Source organism: Myiozetetes cayanensis, unplaced genomic scaffold, assembly GCF_022539395.1.
Source record: "Myiozetetes cayanensis isolate MyiCay16 unplaced genomic scaffold, myiCay2020 scf2-11, whole genome shotgun sequence".
Classification (NCBI taxonomy): Eukaryota; Metazoa; Chordata; class Aves; order Passeriformes; family Tyrannidae; genus Myiozetetes; species Myiozetetes cayanensis.
Window position 1 is genome coordinate 29,192,783 of NW_026087411.1, and position 25,041 is coordinate 29,217,823.

At 40.8% G+C, this 25,041-nt stretch overlaps 1 protein-coding gene across 3 annotated transcripts in view; it reads left to right on the top strand.

Moving 5' to 3' along the window:
- Positions 1–10,810: 10,810 nt before the first annotated feature.
- The window catches only part of MOCS1 (molybdenum cofactor synthesis 1), a 30,779-nt gene continuing 16,548 nt past the window's right edge, over positions 10,811–25,041 (top strand). For all 3 annotated transcript variants that reach the window (XM_050315301.1, XM_050315302.1, XM_050315303.1), the window contains exons 1-4: positions 10,811–10,929; positions 18,792–18,924; positions 19,575–19,742; positions 24,408–24,572. In XM_050315301.1, the coding sequence (XP_050171258.1) occupies positions 10,819–10,929; positions 18,792–18,924; positions 19,575–19,742; positions 24,408–24,572 (577 nt within the window). In that variant the 5' untranslated portion in view covers positions 10,811–10,818. The remainder of the gene's footprint in view (positions 10,930–18,791; positions 18,925–19,574; positions 19,743–24,407; positions 24,573–25,041) is intronic.

The following is a 25,041-nucleotide window of genomic DNA, read 5'->3' on the forward strand; positions in this document are numbered from 1 at the left end:
GAAGCAGAACAATTTAATTAGTGTTTTGCCACATGCACACAAATTATCTTTGTTAGGACGCAGGTGCTGTGGCATTATGTCTGTTTCCCTTGATCTAATCTGATCTGGTAGCTCTGCAGATCCAAGCAGTGTACCCTGTGATTGTGTCTGCCCCATTAGCTTCAGCTTAACAGGGTCCTGGCCCTGCTGTGTTGTGCAGCATAGGTAGTTCTCTAGCTTGTAAAGGGTAGAGTTACTCCTTGGAAACCCTGCTGACACCATAAGCTGCTTTTAAAGCCGGTTATCCTTCTTAAGATGTGTAAACTGAAAAGGAGTTTTTCTGGACAGCCAAGGAATGATACAAGGAGTTGTTTATATAATTTTTTCAAAGGTACCTGTTGTTCAAAATTCGCTACTGGAGAAGTAATCTGAACTATGTGGATTTCATATTCTCCATAATTTTGTCAGAGATCAAAGAAAAAATATATAATGAAGCCCATACAAGTGAACAAAGGTAAAAGAAATTAGATTACTATGATGAAATGTGAGAATTCGATCAGACTGTTTAAATCATCATTCCTTAGAAAACTTAGGAGAAAGAAGAGAACCAGTAGGGAAGATATTTTGTTTAATTAACAGTCTTAGTTACTACATAGAGTTATTAACTGTCATTGGGACTAGTGTACATATTCTAGCAAAAGGAATGTACAGGGAGAGTCAAATAATTTCCAGACTGGAACTAATGTTCTGGCTTCAGTCTTCTGAAATAACAGGTAATGAGGTTATAAACAATTCCTTTTGCCAGAGGCAGGGTTGCATAGACAGGAAAAAATCCAGTTGGAAGAGACATCCCTTTCTCAGGTGACAGTAGTGGGACACCACAGGATTGCAATCAGAGGTCCTAATCAGTGAAAGGAATGAATCTTTCAGACAGCAAGGTTGTCCTGCAGATATTTTCAGTGGGTTTTAATTTTTTTCTGTGACTGTGACTATGTTTCTGCTTACTAGCAGATCCTCACATGGTAACGCATTTCTCTCATTCCCCCATCTCAGATGCAAAGCAAGTAGATGGGAGGGAAGGAATTTAAAGGGAGGTAATTAGAAAATCAAAAATAAGGAGGCTAGAAAGGAGATGAACAGTAGGACAGGTGGGCAGGAAGTCCAGAGAGAAATTTAAGAGAATGGAAAAGATAAGAAGACACATAAACATAGAGAAAGACATGTATGTAAGGAAATTAATTCAGAGTGTGTAAAGATGGATGTCAAAACTACTGCTATTTGTTTTGTCCTTAAGTACATGATTTTGCAACTTTAACATAGGGATTGGCTGTTGGTAATCAACAATGGACATTGGAATTAATGCAGCAGTAATTTCATCCAATTCCCTCTCTGCCTTGGGACTGACAGTCTTTCTTGTACCTATTTCCTTCCTGTCTCAAATACTCTCACTGTTTTTCAGGAGGTACTATGTTGCACTGCAGAGACAGCTGAAGTTACGTGAAGAAATCAATCTCCTGTTAAAGCACACTGGAATTTTGATGGAACAATTATAATGTTTAATTGAAAAAGTTCAAATCATTTTAGAAACTTAGAGTCAGGTTTAGGAGCATTTGGTTCCAGGCTTCTTGATTGTAGTAGTCTTTTTCAACTATATTTTAAATGTAAGGTAAATATCGAAAATCAGAAATCTCAATCTCATTTCTCTGCCTTGTCCTTGTTTCCTCCTTCTTTTTCTCTCTGTTTTCTGTCATTCTGTGTTTAATCAGAGTGCTCAGCTTTCTTCATGGATATCACATGAGTGCTGCATGGGGAGATGAAGGATTTGCACAATAGCAAGATGCAAACTGACAGGCTGGTACTGCCAAATGTTGGATGCCTTTTGGAACAGGAATTTTTCATAAAGATATTTTCTTCTTTTAGAGGAAGAAACAAACTTGTAAAGAGTAGCAACATAAAACCCCTTGACTTTAGCTGTCAAACTTGGGAAAAAAAAAAAGTAAAGGTGTTGCACTGCCTAAGATGGAAAGACTTCCTAGCAAACAAGAGCCCTTTCAGGTCAGCATCAAATCAGCCTGTTCCACTTTTGTGTTTTGTTTTATAATTAATTTTCGTTATGTACATAGCATTTGAAGTTGAAACAGCAGGGTCAGGAGATCGGATTTCCAAGTCTGGGATGGTAATGAATACTTCAGTATCCATGAGGAAATACAAGGCCAGTAGAGTGCCCTACATACCTTTTTTTGTGAAATAAATAACCCAATCTCATTTTCCCACAAGAGAGTATTTCTGAGGCCCAGTGGTTAGCCAGTCACAAGGCCTGAGCAATTACCACTGTAGTGAGAGAAAAGCTTTAGAGGAGCAACTATTATAGAAAATAAAGCCTACCCCTCTCAAATGTAGTGGCTATAGTTGTCATAACCTTTGAAATCTCCAGCCTGATGGCTTCTCTGAGGTTAGTTTGAGTGCCAGTATTCAGACAGCTACCCCCAAGGGCTTGATTTTCTGTTATCTTAGAGGTTATTTGTAATCACTGATGTGAAAGTGAGTGGCAGGAATCAGAAAAACAGAATTCTTTTCTCCTCTAGGCTCACTTTTCCATTATCTAAGTGATTAAACAGTGAATAACAAAACAATAATCCTCTGTCCAAAAACTCAAATAAAATTCTTCCAAGGCATTGTCACATTTTCATCTATCTTGGAAGTGCAGCTCAGAAACTGGCAATACAGAAAACACTGGGAAGGGGAGATAAGAGAACAGAGTGAATATGTAAACAGCTCCTTTCTATCTTTCTTTTACTATGTGATAGTCAAAGATGTGAAAGAGGGAAATATTCACTGAGATTTTGTGATTTATTGTGATTTGCAAGAACTCAGAAGAACTGAAGTGCTTATGGGATCTGAAATGACAGAGAAAAATAACTGTACAGTGCTAAATCCAGAAGAGACTTAACAGTATCTGAAAAAATACTGTCTTTGATACAAGCATCAGGAAAATAAAAATGTCAAGAGCCCACAAAGATGTCCTGATATTCTTATTTTTTTTTTTTAAATTTTGTTTTGTTCCATTTTCTCCTTTTGACTTTTTAACAAGGTGAGGCTCTTTGGATACAAATTAACTTTCTCAGAGTGCTGCTTGTTACAGATTCACTTACCATGATGGGATGCTTTACAGACTGGAAATTGGCTTTATTCAGCAATATAAGCCAAGAAATAAGCAGGAAATAAATCCTATCCTAGGTAGACTAAGAACCTGGCTATAAATGCTACCACCTAGTTTTGAAAGTCAAGATATAAGCCAGGTATACTTCAGAGACTTAATGGAACTTAATTGATTTACAAGTCACATAAAATTCTTCCAGCACAAAAAAGTCTTGAAAATCTGTTATCTTACCATTTTGTTGTAATGTGGATAAGTTTTTCATCATTATTGATGAAATCTCTTGCTTCAATGGAAATTAAATGAGAAATACAAATCATATTTCTTCAGATCATGTGTCCAGCTGTTTAACTAAATTAATTAAAAATTAACTAAAAATTAATTTAAAAAATTTAACTAAATCAATTGCTTTCCAAATACAGGGACCAACTCGAAGAGAGCAAGACAGCACCTTTATTGGAAATGAGGGGGTTTTTTTGGTTGATTTGGTTTTTTGGGGACTTTTTGTAATGCTTAAAGAACAATATGTTTGTCTTGGAATCTTCACTTAGCAGAAAGTGAAGGACCATGATTTGGTTTGTCCAAAATACAACAGAATTCTCAGGATTGAGAATCACCCCTCTGCCCTGTGCCTGATGCCCGGAGCATCAGCCATGCCACTACATAAGGGACTATCATATGTCACCCATGCAGTAAACTTCAGTCTGTAAAGTTAAGCAGGATTTCTTTAACATGGAATGGAGCAGTGGGAGTTACTCATGAAAGGAGAAGTTACTCATGCAAGGAGAGTGGAGGGCATCAGGAGTCAAGGTCATCTATAGGAAAGGAAAAAGAAGTCTCCTGGTGTTTCCTCATACTTAAGTACCTCCTTTTAATATGTCCTTAAATTCAGTCAAATACAAAACCAAAAAACAAAAAAAAAAAAAAACAGAACAAAACAAAAAAAAGAAAGATGTGTTAACAAACTAACCCCAAACCTACACCTGGAGCTGCCTGGGGAAGAAGATGCTCACAGAGAGTTAGGCTAAGACAATGTATGACTTCGTCTAAACCTTCCTTTGGTTATGTCTGTGTCAATCTTATTAGATACAGTTGTTCTGTGTCACTATATTCATTCTTCTCCTGGTTCTCAGGAATTAAACACAATAAGCACCCAGTTAGATCAACAGGTGTTACCAGCTCATGAACAGTATGTTTACAGGGAACGTTGTGTAAGGGTGGAACTGCAATTCTGCTCCAGATAAAGAGAAATTTGGCAGCTGTCCTGCACCGAACTTCTACAGTTTAAAAAAAAAAAAAAAAAAAAAAAAAAAAAAAAAGAGAGAGAGAGTGCATAAAGTGCTACTGTTCCTAAATTGTTTTATGCTGAAGTTGGGATGATGACATTTCATGTAAAGGAAGGAAGCCAAGAAAGGAGGGCATGGTCATACATAAGTAATAAGGTCAAGCTCATAGCTTCCTTCCTTCCTTCCCTCCCTCTTCTCCCCCTTCCTTTGTCCCTTCCTCCCTCCTTTTTTCCCTTTCTCCCCTTCTTTCCTTCCTTCCTTTTCTTCTCTTTTCTACTTATATCAACCTCTACTTTTTACGCATTTTTTAATTCCCTTTCTGTAGTGTAGCTGTGCAAAATATGGAAAAGTAAACGTAGTCTTCACTTTAACGTGTAGGATCAGTTGGTTTCCTTGGTATTCTACAGCCCTTTACTCTGGATACTGGTAGATATTGCTCAAACACAGAATGCCAAAAATGTCATCATTGTGACTTTAGTATTAACAAATTATTGGTTTTTCTTTTCTCATTCTTGTGAGCAGAAAAGTTGGATAACATCAAAGAAAATGCAGCAAACAAGGAGGATAATAAGATGAGGGAGGAGAGGGTTTTTCCTCCAGCCCACAGAAGGTAAGGAGAGTGTGGCAGGATAGATCCACCGTGATAAGATCTAAAATCCAGTCAATTTATCATGCAAGCTATCATGCAAGCTATCATGCCAGATCAAGTGCTGGGAGCCAGGGTGCTGTGTTAATTATTCTAAAACCACCCTGGTTCATCAAACTTTGAGTATACACCCTGATTTTTGAAGTCTGATTTGACAGATAAGCTGATAGCTGACCTGTAAAGATGTGACTAGCAGTCAATCACTTTATACTATAAATGTCCAGTCCCCTCTCATGCAGTCAGGTTCTTATAATATAACCTTTCTTGGGGTGTATGTGTGGAGATTCCTCCCTTTTCTAGGGACGGTCTCCAAAGTTACTCCTCGAGGTCAAGAGAAAGGGATCTCCACACAAGCACTGGTATGGGTGAGTTACATCAGATCTCTACTTAATAATTATTTCTTTTTGCTAGCTTTATTATAACAGCTTCAATAATTGCTTTGTTACAGTGCACTATAATATTTAATGTTATATTATACTCTACTAGTAGATTTTTTATGTTTATACTGTGTGGTAAATAATTCTTATTAAGATCTTTTGTCTGATGATTTGTATAAAATAAAATATTCATTTTTTATAAATATTCTCATTTTGCCAAGCATAAAAAACCTACGAGACAGAAGTTGTTCAATCACACCCCTGTAATTCCTCAAACTTAAACTATTGACATAACCTGAGACTAAGACTGGATACAGCTGCACCTAGACTCCTCTCTGAGAAGGGGTTTAAGAAGCAAGGCAGTCCTTTCTGCACCTTGTGACTCAACACAAAGCTTCTTAATAAATTTTGTGTAAACCTTCCACTCTCCTGTGACAGAGTTTTTATTTTCTAATCAGCCTGGCTGGTTCCATACCAGTGATTTTCAGACTGATTTGTTCTGATTTCTTCTGCATCTGTGAGAGTGCATCTGTTTTTGCGGCAGCCTTGGCACGGGTATTGATAAAATTCCCTATTTGTACCTCTGTGTGATTTTTGACATGTGCTTTTAAATTCCATGGAAGCAGTATGTACTGGAGAACTGCAGATGTTACTTTGTGACAGCTACTGGGAAGAAACACCAGCAAGGCTCTGATGCCTCTTTGTGATGAGGAAAGTAAACTATAACAGAAGCCTCTGCTGTATCAGCTCCCTAGGATTTCTTGTAACTGTGCAAAGGTGTACTTTGAACTGAGAAATGCTATAATGCTCACGAGCAACTGTGAGATTTCCTAAGCTAGTCATTCGTACCCCATATGCGCCCTGAAGTTCGATAGTGAACCTCTGTCCTTATGCTGGCTTCTTTAAAGGAACGCCTATGTTGTTCACTAGTAACAAATGTGAAGAGGGATGATGTTCTGCTCTTGCCAGAAAAAAGACAAAACAGTGAGCATGTCTTGTAAATTCTGTTATTTCGTGCTCAGTTTGCAGGAAGCTGGACTTGGAGGCTTTCCCTTGGCTTGCACTCTTGCAGTCTTTCCCAACAGTAGTCCCAACACGAGTCCTGACTGTGTTCCAGCTCCACGTGAGGACAGGATCAGGTCCTCCACTTTGCCCTGGTTTTTGTTCAGGCAAGTAGCCCAACGTTTCAGAGAGGTGTTGAGTAACTTTTAATCGATGCCTAGTTTAGACAATGAGGCAATCTGATTCATTGTGGCAGATGCATCCAGCTCACATGCTGAGATCTCTTGAGACTTTTAAGTTATTATTATTTTATTACTAACCTATCTCTAAAGTTTTATTCAGTGCTGATGTGAAGCATGAATAGCACTGGAATTAGTCCAGTACTCTGCATTTTTATATTGTTTTGGTGTAGGCTCCCAGAGGACATGGACTGGACTCTGCCCTTCAATTGCCCATGTGGATGTAACACCCCTTGGCAGGCACACAGACCTTTACAAATGGCACAGGGCAGAGTCTAATCCCCTGATGTGCACAGGTGCTGAGTGACACCCCTAAGGCTTTAAATGTGAATTCAGCAAAATCTTGAAACAAATAAGCAGGTAAATGAGACAAGGCTAATCTAAGACCCCTGTAAGTCAGAAGGGAAGGCAGCAGCAGGAAGGGCAGGAAATTTCTTTCTTTGGGCTAAAGAAGTACCCTGTGCCAAACACAAGTGGATGTCTCCATTATGTCTAGAAGACAACAGAAACACCACTGGCAGGAGTTTCTGTGGATCCTAAAACTGCTTTGATTAAATGTCTTAAGCCTCACTAAGTGATAGTGGTCTCTGCAGCTAGAAGCGGATAGGTGTTGTTTTGATGTGGTAGAATGTCATGTGTAATTTCAGTTACGACTCAAGGGTGTGACACTGCACAGTATCTTGGCATAGACAAGCAAACCTCAAAGCCTTAATTATTTTCCAAGTACTAGTTCTTCAGGTATGTGTTCAGAAAAGCAAAGCAATCAAACCTCCAGCTGCTGTCTCAGATGTGCAAAAATATTCTTCATGACTGTCATGACATGACATGACATGATGTGGCACAACATGATATCACGGTATCTCAGTAAAGTTAAACGAAATCATCTCTTATGCAGATGTTCTTATTTCATTGCAATTTTTTTACAGTTTCATTTAGTGCTGGGCAAGCGTTTCTGAAAAACAGCAGTAGGTACTTCTGAGAGTAAGAGGTGTACCTCTGGAGGTGTAAAAGCTGATGTTATGCTGTTTTAATGAAACATGCCTATATTTGTACAATTTGATAAAACTGGAAGAAAGGCTTCAGGTATGTAAAGACATTTAATTTCTTACATTTCCAGATATGCTTAGCCCCACCATATTCAATTAGACTAAAGATGTAAGTTAAGATTAACATAGCCTTTAAGAAAAGTAAATAACAATAGAACTGCAGAGCCAGACTCTTCACTGTAGGTAAGAACATTTACTGTGGAAGAATGTTACTGATCCTGAAGATTTTTTTTTAATGCTGATGAAGCAAATAATAATTTTCTTTTTTTTTTTGAGTTTGTAACAAATTTTCATCTTTATTCATTGCACATCTAATTAAACCTTTTCTGCAACTGAAAAGCTCACTGAATTGAACAATTACTACATTTAATATGAAGCTAAAATGCTTTTGGTATTTCAACTCTCGTTACCACTTGCTCTTCAAATAAATCCAGGAAATCCTTTAATTACAGTTATTCCAGTTCTACAGGGAGAAGTGAGCCTTCAGAAAGCTGCTATAAACGTCAACAACAAGCTTGCTTCTGCATCTTTTAAAAATTTTAATTAAAACCAGTATTTTATCTGCTGTTTTGGTCTATGTATATATTACCTTGACATCATACTGGTGGGCATGGTTTCAGAATAGAGATTTGGCAACATTATGAGTAATCTGAGTCTATTTCTTTTCAAATGGCTTCAGCTTTGGCAGGAGAGGGGTGGGGAGGAAGGGAGGAAGTAGCAATGTTGCCTTAAGTTTTCCTGTTAGTTTGTATCCAGCGTAAAGACTGGATAAAGTCTAATGTCTAAATGCTTAAGACTGAATTGGACAGAAGGCAGTGTTTTGCTACAAAAAGAGCAAAGATTAAAGTATAACCTGACTAAACAATTGAATCTGAACCAGCACATGTAACTATGTCCGGAAATAACAGCTGACACAAGCAATTGTAAGACCCAGTTACTCAAACATCAACAAGTAATGCACAGGTCAAACACTAAAGGATTAAGACTGTGCAGAGAATTGTTAATGTGTTTTCAAGCACTAGTTGCAAATGCAAACACCCCTGGCACAGTGATACGGTAATGGAAAACAAAATTCTTTTAAAATGGATGAGTGATCATAGAACAGCATGGTGTACAAAATTGTGAATTTTACTCTTAATAGCTGCAAATTTCCAAGTCCAAGAGCAAACAAAGTCATTTAGGGAATCACCTGACTTTTGGAAGAATATCTGACATGATTCAGGGAAGGAGTCCCAGGAAAATTTTGCAATCCCATCCAAGCCTTCCTCTCACATATAAAGCATGTACAGAACAAGTGTCTCCATCTTGGCAACAGGTGACCACACTCTGCAGACCCTCACCTGGAGGTGGACAGTGAGATACTAAACTTTACATCATGAGTCCCTTGTCTGAAACACTGTTAGTGTAGGGGAAAGTGTATCAGGCTGAAACACTGAAATATTGCTTTCTTATGCCCCTCAGGATCAGATATGCCTTATTTAGTTCCAGTGCCTATCTTCCAATAAAGGTTGTACAGATTTTACTTGAGACTGGGGCAGGATTGAAGTTGTCATTTCCACCAGATGTGTTGCCCAGCTGAGGATATCCATCCTTCCCAATCCTCTGGCTGACCTTGCCGGGACACGTACACCATGTGTGTGTCCTTCAGTGTCCACATTTCCCTCAAAGGCAACTGGTAGTCAGGGTTTTGGCTCTACACCTGGCTTTTGGAGAGCATAGATGGGGGCAGGAGAAGGTAGATGGCAGAGGCTGTCAGTGCAGGTTTTGCCCATGCTGTTGAGGGTCACAGGGCTCGTGTCCAGAAGAGGGCCATGAAGATGGTGAAGGGCCTTGAGGGAAAGCCGTATGAGGAGCGGCTGAGGGCACTTGTTCTGTTCAGCCTGGAGAAGAGGAGACTGAGAGGAGACCTCATCACAGTCTACAACTTCCTCATGAGGGGAAGAGGAGGGGCAGACACTGATCTCTTCTCTGTGGTGACCAGCGATAGGGCTCGAGGGAATGGTCTGAAGTTGTGGCAGGGGAGGTTTAAGTTGGATATTAGAAAAATTTTCCGAGAGCAATAATTCTCCATGGTTTAGTAATTTTGCACTGGCCTTCACAATGTGAAAGTAAGACCAATAATTCTCTATAGTTTAGCAATTTGCTTTCTGCCTTTACAATGTAAGTTTCTGCTAAGGTAGTTGCGCAATAAGAAAGTTTATGAATACTTTAGTTAAAGTAGTCATAACATAAGTATCCAGGTTTTGGATAAGAGATGCTGAACAAAGGCACTTTATAACCAACTGTAAATAAGCTACTCAATGGACAAGTGTAAGTAAAGTTCAAGCTCCAAATAACCACCAGAGACCACCAGAAGACCCCCTACTGACCAAATAAGGACTTCTGAAGAACTCCTTAGAACTAATTAACATATGCATGAAGTTTATAAGAGAAATAGTGAATATTTTAGGCATTTACTGAATATGTAAAATTGCAAATAAACATTAGCTACGCTGAGCCGAGAACAGGGCACACACATGATTAGATGAGTTGTCCTCCCGTGTGCCCAATGCTGATAACAGAGGAATGCCTGCCTGCTAATGCTCACAAATTGTGTTTTAGGGGTCACTTATTTGCTGATTTACAGTTTCAGTTCTTCACCCGGGAGGTGGTTGGGCACTGGAACAGGCTCCCCAGGGAAGTGGTCACAGCCCCAAGCCAGTCAGAGCTCATGGAGCGTTTGGACGGCACTCTCGGGTGCATGGTGTGACTCCTGGGGATGGTCCTATGCAAGGGCTAAAGGGCTGGACTCGGTGGTCCTTGCGGGTCTCTTCCAGCAGAACACACCCTGTGACTGCGTGCCCTGCCCGTGGCCGCCGCCCCGGGAGGACACGGCGGTGGGCGCGGGACCCGCAGGACCCCGCGCGCGACTGGGGGCGACGAGGGCGGACCACAGCTCCGGGACTACAGCTCCGGGACTACAGCTCCCGGCGTGCAGCGCGGCGCCGGCGCCGCTCTGATTGGGCTGTCGGTGCCCGCCTCCCCCGCGTGACGGCTGGCGCGGGGCTGTCGCCGCGGACCCCCGCGCGCCGGGGCCGAGGAGCCGCATGGCGGCCGCCGTGTCGTGGGGGCGGCTCGCGCGGGGGGCGCGCGGGGCGGCCGCGCGCCGCGCCTGCAGCACCGGTGCGCGCGCCAGGGCTCCCTTGGCCGCCGCGCAGGTGAGGGGGGCGGGAATGCGGGATTGGGGCCGGGATACCGCCGGGATACCGCCGGGATACCGCCGGGCGGGCGGGGAGCGCTTGTGGGAGCCGAGCCGTGCCATGCCGAGCCGTGCCATGCCGTGCCGCCGCAGGTCGCGTTTGGAGTTTGGCGTCCCGTGCCGGTGCCTTGTCCCTAAGAAGACGTAGTTCATGGTGGGGCAGTTTGTGGTAACCGTGGCTGCGCCCGCCGGGGTGAGCGGGGGGTCTTGGGCGCCGCGGGCGAGCTGTGCCCGCGCCTTCCATGGAAGTGCAACCTGTCCCTAAAATTTTGCAACGTGTCCCGGACTGCCCGGTGGCTTGTGCGGTGAACATGACCTGGTTATGTATAGGAGGGGAGGGAAGAGTCAGCAAAACCTGTGGTAATACATAATTCTGCGTCCTTCCTTTGTTGAAATGTCACCCTCACTTTGGAAGTACGTGGGGACACCCAATCTCATGGACCGAGCGGGTTCTGTGCTCCTGCCCAGTCAAAGGAGAGATTACACAACGGAGTTTGATCAGCTCGGGTCAAAAGCCCTGTGGTTTGGCAGCTTTCGGTGGTTGTGCTCCCGCGGTCACACGAGCTCGCACTGGACCTGTTTGTTCCGCTCCTGGCGCGAAATCAACACAGGTGTTGCCCAGATACAGCTCCTTCCTGCCAGTTTAACTCTCGGTTCCCCAGGTGGATTCGGTCTCTTGGTGTCCAAATGCAGGAGAAAAAGCTGCACGCAAAGGCAAAGGTTCTGTGACTGTCGAGCAGAAATAGGGCATGGCGCGCAGCGAAAACCCAGCTGGGACATGATTTATTGAGTTACTTGTGATTGCATGGATGGCTTTAACAAGCAGAAAATAAGCTAAAGCTACTAGTGACAGACTCTCTGTCACCAGAATTGAATTCATTCACTGCCACTTACTTATTTACAGGAAGCCAAATGTATTCATGCGTTGCTGTATTGAATGCTTACTTGAGTCAGAAATCTGGAAAGGTTATTGAATTTGGTTGTTTGCTTTGTTCTTCCTAAACCATGAACATTTTTATAAATTCTGATCAGAAATACTTTTCACTACTTTCTATAGATCCGGTAGCTCTTACAAACATTTAGGAATATTCTTGAGAGAGCTTGGTTACACTATCCATCTCTGAAAGGCCTATTCCCTTAGGGGACAAAAGCCACAGTGGCTGGAAGAACAGGATGGGTGATATGTGTTTGTGGCGTTTTGACTGTGAGAGGTGTGCCAGGGCACTAGTGGCTCATACCCTGCAGGGTCTGAGAAGCAAGCTAATGCAAAAACAAAGGCACTGAAAACTTAGCAACTGTACAGTGATAATATACTTATTGCTCCTTTCTGTTCTCAGTCTCTCCTGGAATTCATCTGTAGAGAGGAGCAATTGGCATTACAGCCATAGGGTACAGCGAAACATGCTTTCAAATGACAAGATGATCAAACATTCAAAATAAATGTGAATACTGCTTGACTGTCTTCTGTGTTAGAGCTGAAAGTATTCTTAGGTTCTGTTTAGTTTCATGAGATTTCGGAGGTGGGGTGGGTGCAAAGGGGAGAAGAGCCCCTTTTAAAATGGTCATTCCAACTGTGGAAGGAAGAACCCTGTAACTCAGGAGCTTCAGGAGATGGCTGAAAGGCTGTGCCCAAGGCCATCCATTGCGAGTCTTTAGTTTAGGTTCCAAACAGTGGGGTCGGTACAGTTGCTGTACTGGTATTGTGTGGTAAACAATTTGTTTGTATCTTAGTATTTAAGATACAGTTGTCAGTCTCAGGTGTGCACAGTGTGGAGTTCCATTTTCTAAGACTAGAAAAGGGCAGGTAGCAACAGGTGCTCTGAAAGCAGCAATTTCACAGTTGTTTGGTTGTGTGCAGGCGTGGTTTGGTTGGTTTTTTTTTGTTTTTACTAATTCGCAATTAACAAAGAAAGTTGGATGCCACCCTGTTATCTTGTATGCCTGATGATATATGTCCAAATTATATTTTTTAATTAAAATAAGTATGTAGGATGACCTATTTCTACTACAAAACTGTATTTTCCAGTATGCTAGAAAAAGTAATTTGTATTTATTTTCTTATTTTTTATTTTATTGTAAGCTGGAAGTTTACTTGCAAAAATTCCAGCTTTTTGAAACAAAGGAGGAAGATGAGAGGACTCTTAAGATAGTGAGGCTTGGGAGCAATGACACTAAGGAAATTAGCATATTATTTAAAAATTCCTGCTCCAGATGTATCATGTCCAGTAAAGGTCTTGATACAAAGTTTCACTTCTGTTTTCTCCATCTGCTCATGTACCTCCTGTAATCCAAACACAACTACCTGAATTTTTTTGTGGCCACAATGAAACCTTCACCGCCAGGATGAATGGGAAGCCCAGCTTGCCCAGAAAGTCCTCATGTGGCCCTTATTGTCTTCCAGTCATGACTGAAGCTCTCTGTGTGCTGACGCTCCATTTTGCGCAGTCCCTGGGCAGTGCTCGCTGTGCCAGTACCCACAGCTGTGGCATGCTGTTTGGGGTCAGCTGTTGGGCAGCAGCTGCTGAGCCCTTAGACAAACATTTGTCTTGGAATTCTCAGCTTAGACCTCATTCTGGCACTTGGCCTACTTAGACCCATTTCAGCTTCTGCGGTTGTCTTATTTTCGTGTTGAACCAAGGACATTATGTCACTGCTTCCCTGCAGACTGAGATGCTAAAGGTGAGGCATGAAATAGAGGAGCTTTAGCTGAGTTCTGTCCATGATGGTGCTGCAGCAGCTTTAGGTGCTACACTGAGGCAGCAGCACTGGTGCACAGACCCAGCAGGATTGCAGGAACTGAAAGAGCCAGCAGGTGCCTGGGGCAGCACTGACAGTGGCATCAGTATGAAGGTTGTGGTAGCCCCTGAGGCCTCTGCAGAAGTGTTTGCAAGCATTAGTGTTTCGTAGTGCACAAGTATTACTGGGGATGAGGTGAAGGTGGAAGAGTAGAACACGGATGGTACTTGAACTTCAGCTTGATTAATAGATAAGAGTTCTGTTCTCTGCCCCCTTGTGTTTAGCTGAACCTTTCTAGTATCTGTCAGTTTGTGGAGTTCCTGGTGGTTATTGATACCTCTGGTGACAGCTTCCAATTTTGCTGCATTATTAGAAGAGTTCTGGAAATCACAGGTGGATTGGCAGGTCTGAAGGGTTGACAGCTTGTCAAAATATAGCTGCTAGGTGCAGTCATCTAAGCTCTCATTCTTTCAGTACTAGTATAGAATATGTGATTGACAGCCCAGAGAGAGAACCTGGTTTTTTCACGGATCAGATAAAGCACTCTGTGTGACAGGTCATACTGTTCCATGTGCAGAAGTGTCTCTCCTGTTGACTATAGAGAGAGGGGAGTAGAGACCTGTGGGTTATAGGCATCCCTTTTGAGTGAAAAAGTTATGTGGTTGGGCACTGATATGTTAAAATACCAATACCTATCCACCTTTTCCTATTTCAGGGACCTGAATAACCATTTCCCTGTAGCCTGAGAACTGTAGCAGGAAGCTTTTGCTTTCTTCCTGCTCCAATAGTTCTCACACAGGCTGCAAGCAATTAGGTTCAACCTCAACCTGTTCTTCCCCTTCAGAAAATCATACTTACACAACAACCTGAGAGAATGTTTGTCCTTGTCCTGAGTTCACAGGAAGGCAGCTGAGTTTATGGTCTATGACATTTGGCCTTTCCTGTGGTATAGATAAAAATATGAGTCAATGCTGGGTGCAGTTTTGGTAATTCAGGATCTGCCTGTGCTGGAGCTCAAGCTGGTGCTACTGAATTCCTAATGGGTGTCTCCTAATTCCTCTGTGCTGACTTCAAACTGGACAGACACTGAAATAACAACTTAAAAGTTCCATCTCCAGTCATTCTTTCCTCCCAGACAAGCCCATCTCTGTACACAACAAGAAGTTGATGGAAAGAAGTTCTAGTAGCTTTGGAAAACATTTTTCTTTTCCCCATTCTAAAACCCACTACTTTGCAGCAGAGAGCAAAAGCTAGTTACTTCCAATAGAAACTTTAAAGTTTATTGACACCAACTGCCTCTTGCTTGCCTGTTCTTCTAATGCTGCTTCTTAACAATTCACTTTGGAGTAATTATTGAAGGGCAGTGTTATTCTTGTTATTTCCTTGCCTGCAACAGCCATGCAGGTGGATGGCAGACCAGGAACAGAACAGTCTCCTGCGTCCCACTCCAGTGGTGGCTCCTTCTGAGAACAGAAAATTGTTTTAAGCGTCTTAGTGTCCTTGCAAGTATGCAGTTTTGGCTTCCATTATATACAAGCATTAAGATCTTCCTCTCTTGCCACCTTTCTGTCAGGAAGGACAACTTTTCACTTCTTTCTCTACCTGTAATGCACACTCTGAAACCAGGAGACAGGAGGTTCATACTAATCTGTCTTCAGGTGAAGTGTGTAAGGAAGCCTGATCCTGAAAAAGATGCAAACAAGAGTTATTGAGAAAGAAACGGGAGTGGAGAGCTCCCACAAAAAGGACTCAGATAATCTTAATAAGCATGCTAGTGCTTTCCCTCTCAAATGTGAACACCTTTCCAAAATAATAGGAAGGAGAATGTCAGAAATCCAACCAGGCTAGAAAACAGCCCAGTTTTCAAGAGAAAAAATACTTTCGTGTTGAGGTTTTTCTGAGTTTGGCAGATTTAAAATATATTTAGATTTAATCTGTTCAGGGGTGAGTTTTCAAACTGGGGAAGAAGAAGAAATGAAGTCTAGATATTTACATGGTTTCTTTGAATTAACCCTGCTTGTATTCTGAGAAACCCTCACAATTAGTGCAAGAGAGCCAGCATTTCTCTCAAAGCAAGGGATTTTCAACTTGGGAATTTTTGGCTTGCTGAAGAAGGAAGAGATGAAAGAACACAGGGGAAGGCCAAACAGCATGTGGCTGCAGAGGTGTTGCCACTGACAGCTTTGGTGGTGCTGGGAGGGAAAGCCAGGTCTGGGGAGTGCTGGCCTTGTGCACCATACCGCTGTGCTGCTGAGACCACTGCTTCTGAAACTGAAACTGAAAGGGACTGCATTCTTCTGGCAGAAAAGCCATTGCACGGAAACTGTTTCTGCAGTTTTAGCAGGGGTAAACAGATGCTTTCTGGGGTTTGAAATAGCCACTTTTTATCTCCTTTATCTTCTCTAGCTGCCCCCACTGCCATGGATGTTTTTAGAAATCTTATTTTACATCAAAGCTGTTTGCATCAAGAATTGTAGTGGATTGTTTAAAAGTTAGTGAAAAAAATGTGCTGCCAAGAATGACTGCTCCTGTAGTGTTAGCACAACTGGAAACAAAATTGCTGCAACTGCTGATGGCTGAAGTTGGGTCTCTCCCCAGACAACCTTTGCTGTCTGGCTGATTTGGTCACTGAGGGTCTCTCTGTCTTCCACCCACCACAAATCTTTCTTAAAAATGTTTTCAGAATAAAATGTTTTGAGGAAGCATGCCTGGATTTATTTTAGTTGACCTTTTCTAGACTTCTTCCAAAGGCTGTGTCGCAGTACTGTGCAGGGTTAACTCCTATAGTTACTAGTAATGACTGGAGCCAGGGAGCTGATGCTCCAGCCCTGTGTGTTTCTGCCAGTCTCTTGGCATTGTCCCATACATGCTGATTTTAGTAGGTCTGGGGATTTCACAGGTCTGTTTTTCAGTAGATGTAAGTCATGACTTTTGCTTAGTTAAGCAGTTTAAATGCCCATTTGTCTGCTTCCTCATTCTACATCTTAAGTTTATCTCAAAACTTTATTTAATCCTTTGCCTGCTGCAGCCTATCAAGACAAGTTAGTATTATTTTGTCTTGAGGCACAATTCTGCAGCTGATTCCCACACACACACGCTTTGTGAACACCGTGTATACAGAAATGGAGTTTTATGTGCTTTTTCACTGGAGATAAAATTCACTGTATGTTCAGGAGTTGTTCAGCTTTCTTGTAGTTTTCTTGGCTGACTATTAGATGTCTGTGTGTGGTTAACTAACAAGGACCCAGTGAAGGTGGTTCCATTAATTACTTTGTGTTCTCCATTTTGTTTTGTGATGTTAGGCAGCTGGCCTCTATCATGAGTTATTAAATTTGTCTCCTATAAAATGTTAATTTAACTGTTATGTAGTAGATAAAAAGACTTGGCAGGGATTGAATTATGTTGTTTGTAGATGTTTGTATGTAGTGCCTGAACCAAGCTGATAAAAGTAGGAGGGTAAACTTTTGCTTTTCTGCAGTATTGTGATAAGAGTTGGTTCAGTTAGTGTGTTTTACGTAGGGTATCAAAATGTTTTCCAAAAGTAGCAGAGTGGTTTTAGCTGTGCTTTACAGCTGTAGGAAAACATAGATATAACACGGTAGTTTGAAATTCATGGGCTGAAAGCAATGGGACTCCCTCTGTTTAGACCTTGCTATAACCAACAGTCTTCTGTCATTGATGGTACGTACTGATGTTTTTAAGTTATGTGGTATAAACTGTATTTGTTTGCAGCTACTAATTTAGGATATTTATTTTGATACCTAACGTGATCATAGAGTCACAGAATGGTTTGGGTTGGAAGGGACATTAAAGATCATCCAGTTGGAACACCTTGCCACGGGCAGGGACACCTTCTACCACAACAGTTTTCTCAAAGTCCATCCAGCACTTCCAGGGATGAGGCATCCACAGCTTCTCTGGGAAACTCTGTTCCAGTGCCTCACCATCCTCACAGTAAAGAATTTCTTCCTGATATCTGAGTCTCTATCTACTCTCTTTCAGTTTAAAGCCATTCCCCTGTGTCCTATCACTCCACCCCCTTGTAAAAAGTCCCTCTCAGCTTTCTTGTAGCCCTGTTTAGATACTGGAGGTTGTTATAAGGTCTCCCCAGAGCCTTCTATTCCCCAGGCTGAAAAAACCCATCTCTCTCAGCTTGTTTTCGTAGGAGAGGTGCTTCAGCCCAGTGAACACCTTTGTGGTTTCATCTGGTCTCGCTCCAGCAGGTCCACATCCTTCCCGTGCCCTCATTCTAGAAGGCAAATATTCATACTTCCTAAAAATTGTGTTGCTCTAGAATATATTACATTGCTCTTTAAAAAAACCCCAAGATTGTAAATAGAAATCACTTTTACTATTCACTTCATGACAATTAAGACGTTATTAAAATTCTGAATTCTTTTATGCAGGTTGAATAGGTGTTCAGAATCGTATGTTTCTTTTCCAGTTTCACCATGTCCTGTATTATTTATCATCTTTTAACAGAGACAAGCTTTTTGGAAGTACTCTTTTATATGGGTTTAGACAGGAAGACCTTGTTGGAAACAAGACATCATGAAACATAATTGTTCACAGCAATAATTCAGTTTTGCTATAACTGATGTTATGTCTTGCATATGAAAGTTGGTAGGAACACAAGAAGAAATGCAGTGTTTCATTGACTTCTAGTTCTGTTGGGCTGAAGTGCAAGGGAGGACCCCTCTTACGTGATTTCATTTATCCCAGGGGTTGTAGTGAGATAGGGTGGTCCTGGATCATTGATTCTGGAAAGTAAAGAGACAGGCAACCGAAAAACCGAACAACCTCCTATTATGCACAAAAAGCCTGAAGCACCTGTAGCAAAGAGGCTGTACCTTAAAATGCGCAAGGAAGATTGTAGAACATTTCCATGGCATCAAGTAGGGTGAAAATTAATCAATAAATGCCCAGTTTTGATCATAAAGACAAGTCACGGGTTTTTCTTGTGCAGCTGTCCCTGTGGGGGAAAAATGAAATAATAATTATCAGTTCAGTTCAAAGTTAATATTTATACAGCAAGTTGACTGGGTGACTATTCAAATATTTAACCCTTGCTTGTTTTCATTACAGGAGTTGCAAAGCTCCGGAAGAGGAGGCTTTCTACTGGAACATGCTGCCCCCGTATCTCCTTTTTTGACAGACAGCTTTGGGCGTCAGCACAATTACTTGCGCATTTCTTTGACCGAGAAATGCAACCTCAGGTGTAAGTGTCTGCTGGGTTCCATGAACAAAGCTCTTATGCCCATATTGTGCAAAGGCCAAGACTTGAGTTAGGGTGTGGTTATTGTTGTGTTGGCCTTGTGCTGTTTCTTGTCTTCACAAAGTAATAGTAAAGGACAGATAGAGTAATTTGGGCCTGAACTGCTGGTGGGATGAAGAGCCAGGAGCAAGCCTAAGGATCTTCCAAAGACAAGTGGAAGTGATAGGTCTTTTGTCAGACTTGGTGTGGCTGAGATAATGATGCTTGTTTGCTATACCTCAGGTGTGTGGTAAGTGGGAGAGCTCATACCTAGGGCATTCCTACAATTGTGTCTGCAAAGTTTGTGGCAGTGTCCCAGTGCTTGCCAGTTGAATTAGGTGTCTGTGTTTGAATACAGGTTAGATAGAAATAAGATCAGCTTTTCCTTCAAAGTGGATCCACTGTAGTTTTGAGACACATCAAATGAGTCTTGGGTTTTCTTCTGAAGGAAACCAGGAAAGTGTTAGAAGATTGCTTTTAAAGTTTTGCAAAATTGGAGTCATTTGACATCCATTAAAGACAGCTGCACTTGGTACATTTTTTGCCCATCAATGTTAGATTAGTTGTTGCTGGTTATTTTTTTCCCTCATATATTTCTGTAATCTTTGTTTCAGGTCAGTACTGTATGCCCGAGGAAGGTGTTAAGCTGACTCCTAAATCAGAGCTACTAACTGCTCAGGAGATAATCACCCTAGCCAGACTGTTTGTGAAAGAAGGTGTAGAGAAGATCCGCCTGACAGGTGGAGAGCCACTCATCCGTCCTGATGTGGTTGATATTGTGGGTGAGTTCCAAATCAATACAGAGTGACTTGCTGCATATTGATCCAAGAATTACACTTATAGCTATCTACTAAGTCCAGTAAATTGAAGAACAACTATTTAATGATGTTGCTTTTTCCCAACAATGCAAGATAGTTCCTTTCAGAAAACTTCCAGTTCTGCTTTGCTGCTTGAATGGAATTTCTCTCTGTTTATATTGCAACCGCTGAAATTAGCATTGTCTTCATATTCAACATACATTAGAGTAGCTTGCAATAATGCAGCCTTAGGGTAAAAAATCAAGAATTGATGTGACCAGATCATTACTGGGGAGGAACAACTGAGATGTTCTTACAAACGAAACAAGCTGTCCTTTTGATTCTAATGTGGGTTGGTTTTTGTGCGTTTGGTTTTTTTACCTTGATAACAGGTTTTACTTATCTGTGTTTGATAAGGAATAGTGGAAATGCCTATGTTTTTACAGCTATTGATGAAGATTATCACTTCAATGAAAACTAAATTACTGGGTAATGTTTAAAAGTCTGTCTGCTTTGATTGGTATTGTGTTGACTGACCGTGCCTGGTTTTTTTCTTGAACCACATCCTTTTTTACTCTTTCCAGAGTCTCATATGTTAATAAAATTAGAATAGCTTCATATGTTGAATTAAGATGATTAGATGTTTTAGATTAAGGCTATGTGGGTGGCTGCACTTTGGTGTATTGTAGACAACTGAACTAATCTGTTTCTGCAGGTATACTCTTATAAGTACTGAAGAGAGGGTTAATATGGAAGATGAAGGTGTTGAAAGAAGAGAAATTGCCTAGCAATACAGTGAGTTTTGATGCAGAAAACAGTTAGTCTCTGCCTCTGTTCTATTTTGTTCAGGATTTGGAACACCGTTATGGTCTTTGTATGCAGTGTGTAGAATTGACCTGTTGGAAAAGGTATGGCTGGAGTGAGACCTTGGTTGTGAGGGGTCATGGAACTGCACTAAATATTTTTGCAACTCTGGAATATCATTGTCTAAGACACTTTGCCCACACATGATAGGTTATTTCTTATTTAGTATTGAGAGCTATGTGCCCTTCAAGAGACGTGTTTCTTTCAAGAAGACATTCCCCATTTCTAATGATAATAGATATAATTATTTGCTCCTATAAAGGGAGACAGATTTATAAAATAGGTTGCAATTTAAAATATAATAAAGCTTTACAGTTCAGCATATAGTATTGGCATGAAAATGAGTTGAAATCAACAATGTCATCAGCTCAGTGTAGAACTTTCTTTCCTACTATATGCCCCTTTTTATCAGTGGTAGCTAGTGATTTTTTATACTCAACACACGTACTCTGATGTTGATGATCTAAATGGAGTAGTCAGGTCACTGCAAAATAATTATTGCATTGCTGTAATTCTGAAGTATTGGAATTGGAAGGATAGAAATCTTTTGTTTTGTTTTACTCTAATGATAGAACTCTCAAAGGTTTATTTCTGTGCCCAAAAGAGGGAGATGGATCTTTTTGAACCAATGAGTTTTCATTATTCTGCCTCTGTTCTGGTTCTCAGCTGAACTTTGACAGATTCATGGTGATCATTTTAATAGATGACAAAAGAATAGTGGTTTCGGGGTGAAGGTAATGTATGTTATGATGACTGTCCCATTGCATTAGTTCATTCTGTCATGGGTTTGTATGAACCTGGCTGGTTTCTTTAAGACTTATTGAAAGTTGGCAGATTAAGTCTATAAACACTTTCTGACTTCTCAGACTTTGGTGTTACTCTATGGTGCCCAAGTTTGGGATCCAGATAAAAGTCCCAGAACTAAATAGATCAATGTAACAAGTATAGGAAAAGTCATTGAAGGAAAAAACAGCCCAAAAATGTCTTCTGCAGAATTTGAGTAGACCACCTTTACTGAAGCCATCTTAGCACACGGTACTGCTTTGGTCTGGGATAGAGATAATCTTATTTTCTAGATGGTTTATAGAAGATATGTCTACAATATCTCAGGTGCTGAATGGGGTTGAGATTTAAGTTAGGTTTGTTTTCAGCAAACCTTTCTCTCAACCATAAATGGTCTGTGAAATATCAGTAAAGCTCAAAAATATTAATGTTGGGTTACTATTACTAAATTTTTCCAATACTCAAATTCAAGGTTTTTTGTTGTTCCAATGAACAAATGTGATTGAAGCTACTGTAAGAGACCAAGTTATTCAGCAACCTGCTACAGTTCTTTAGATTATTTAAAATCTTTTAATACATGCACATATATCAACTATGAGTCCACAACTAACACTTGCTGAAAGCTAAATTGTGTCCCAGGGACTGCTGAAAATGTATGTTTGAGACTTTCCTGAAGCAGCTGATAGTAGAACATAGAATCCATCTCTTTTGGGATACTCAAAAGTATAAATAAGCACTGGCTATAAACTGTGTGATGGCAGTTATTATTAATAGTCTGAAAAGTACACATCTCCATTGAAAAAAATAATTTTCATTGGGGTGGAGGGGGGTTGATTGGATGACTTTTTATAGCAACATACACATTTCAAGAGTGAAGTGGTATAGCATAGACTTTTTAGTTCATGTATTAAGAGATACACATACCTTTTTGGGACTCAAACAAAAGTGCAATTAAGGAGGAGGAGAGTATGTAAAAAACTTGTCTATTTAAGAAGATGCTCCTGATCCTAAATGGAGAAGTAAATGTAAAGGGTTTATTTTATGGCTTGAGCATGACATACAATCTTGTAGTTTCATGCTATGATATTATGGCAACTTGTTCTCTTTCCTTTTCTACTTCGTAGTTTATATCAGTTGCTTTTGCTTGTGCTGATTGGAGCTAAAGCTGTGACCAAAGGCCAGCAAACAGATTTAATACAGGTACAAGGAGAGTTACAAAGTTATGAAGTCTCTTTAATCCCTTTTGAATTTAGGGGTCACCAAGCCAAGATACCAAGACACTGTGAATGATACACTTGGTAAAGTGTACTAACTGTATCTTGTCTTCTCTGAGGAGGAAAAAGATTTGTGGATGACAGCTGGTGCTACTCTCTTTAATTTTTGCATTTAGGCTGCAGCATGATGTTAGTTTTATTCAATACCTGTATGCATTTTACATTTCTAGCAATGAAACCTGTATGGTACTGGCCCTTTTTTCTCTGTTGTTCTGAGGCTGAGCACTCTGTGCATTCTGAGGCTATAACAAAAGTAGTGATGTTCCTGCACTATCCTCTGGCTGTATAACTATGTATAGTTAGAGCATGTATAACTATGCTCTCATGAAGACTAGGCTACTAGGGGTAGCTAGTGGCTAATCTTTGACAAAATTGAGCCAGTAGGACTTATCCTCTAGGAAGCTGTTATTTTTGGTCATTTGGGAGGATTTGGAGAGGTGAATGCCAGAAAAAAAATATTTCTTGGTAAAGATTGCTCTTTTGCTTATAACTTCAGTTTGCAGATGTCTTTATGGAGCTCTTAATCATGTTGCAAAATGCTGCTGCTGATTTAAGCTTTAGCATTTTTGCTTTGACCTGGCTTGTCCCATTCCAGAATTCTGGGCCAAGCTTAGGGTGAATATTTTGAGAATAGCAGGGAAATGAGTTAAAGCAGAAGTAAAGCCCTTATCAACATGAACAAATAGAATTGAAATAGTGAGGGAAGAAGGAACTATGAAGTATTTGTGCTGTAATTGCAGCTGCCTCAAGAGTAAGGATTCTTCAAATATTTATTAAATAATTAGGGTGGAGGCTATGAGAGAGGGAGGGAGGAAAAAGTGACTTTGCTGTGGCTCTGCTTCTGCAAGTTGTTTTTGAGGATTTTTTTCCTATTTGTTATTGTTCTGATAACTGGAGGTTTGAAAGCCTGCCCTCTGGAGATCTGGTGTGCCAAGGATTTCTGCATTTGGCTTATGAGAAGGCAGCTATCTTCTAAATCTTAGTCTCATGATATTAACTGTTTCTTATGCTGTTTTCTTTTGTTAGCCATTTTTTAGTATCTTGCGTAAGTGCCCTCCAGTTGGCTGGGCTTACCTCTGTGGGTAATGGAAATATTTCAGCTGTCAAGTGCAAGTGTTTTGTCCCTTGGATGTTTTTGCCTTGGATGCTCTGTAATAGTCTAATATGTTGACCTTTTTCTGTTTCACTAGGACTTATGTGGTATTTCTTTCAGAAGTTTAAAGTCACTACAGCTGGCAGCTATCTCTGGGTTAGAACTGGTTTTTGGTAAAGCATTGTAGAATAAACGTTACTAAATAAACACAGCTAGTTCTGGTGTCCGGTGTGAAAGGGATGGCTTGCTGCTTATTATCATTGCAGAACATAAAATTCAGTTTGCAAAGCAAGACAAGGAAAAGAAGGTACATAAAATCAAAGGCCTTACTTCAAAAATAAAGTAACTATTTAAGAAATGGAGAACGAAATTAGTGTGCATTTTGATAAAACAGAACTTTATCACCTGTTTCATGTGCAATAAACTGCTCTCTCATACATTTTGAAATGGATTTGTGTGGAAATGGTTGTCTTCAACAAATACAACTGGAAGGAGGCTGAAACACCGAAGTGTCCATGTTTTCCTCACACCCTGAGTGATACCTTTTTCTTTGTTTTGCAAATCTTTCAGGGTTTTGGTGTAACTTACAGTTGAATTACTTCTTTTAAAGTGTTTATTTTACTTTTTATTTCGTAGGTCAGCTGTACAAGCTAGAAGGGCTGAAAACCATTGCTGTCACAACCAATGGGATCAACTTAAGCAGACTTCTGCCCCGACTGAAGGAGGCAGGACTGAATGCCATTAATATTAGCCTGGATACTTTGGTTCCAGCTAAATTTGAGTTCATTGTCCGAAGGAAAGGTACAAACTTGTCTTCTAAGGCAACTGTGTTAATACCTGCAAGAATGTTGTGAGTTGTTTTGTGTATCTTCCACACTCAGTTACATCAGGAGGGGAGTGAATTGCTCTCCTTCTGGGGCTAGGAAAGCTAGTCTATAGTATCTTACTCAATAGTGACTCTATTTCCTTCTTTCTACAATGTTTAGGCAGGTAGAATCCCTTTGTTGTACCTGGTGGAGTAGAAGGTGCTCAACTCAGCAGAGTCAGTGAGACTGACTGCAGCTGCCAATAGTAGCTGGCACTATGACTGGTTAGTCACAGATCTCAAGAGGACTCTCCAAATCTTGTGTTGGTCTTGTGTGCTGCCCTTCTTTATTACTGTCAGAGAGACAGACGCAAAATCTGAACTTGATCTTGCCACTTCTGTTTTTTGGGCTGCCCAGGGAAGTGGTGGATTCTCCATCCCAGGAGACTGGATGTGGCACTTAGT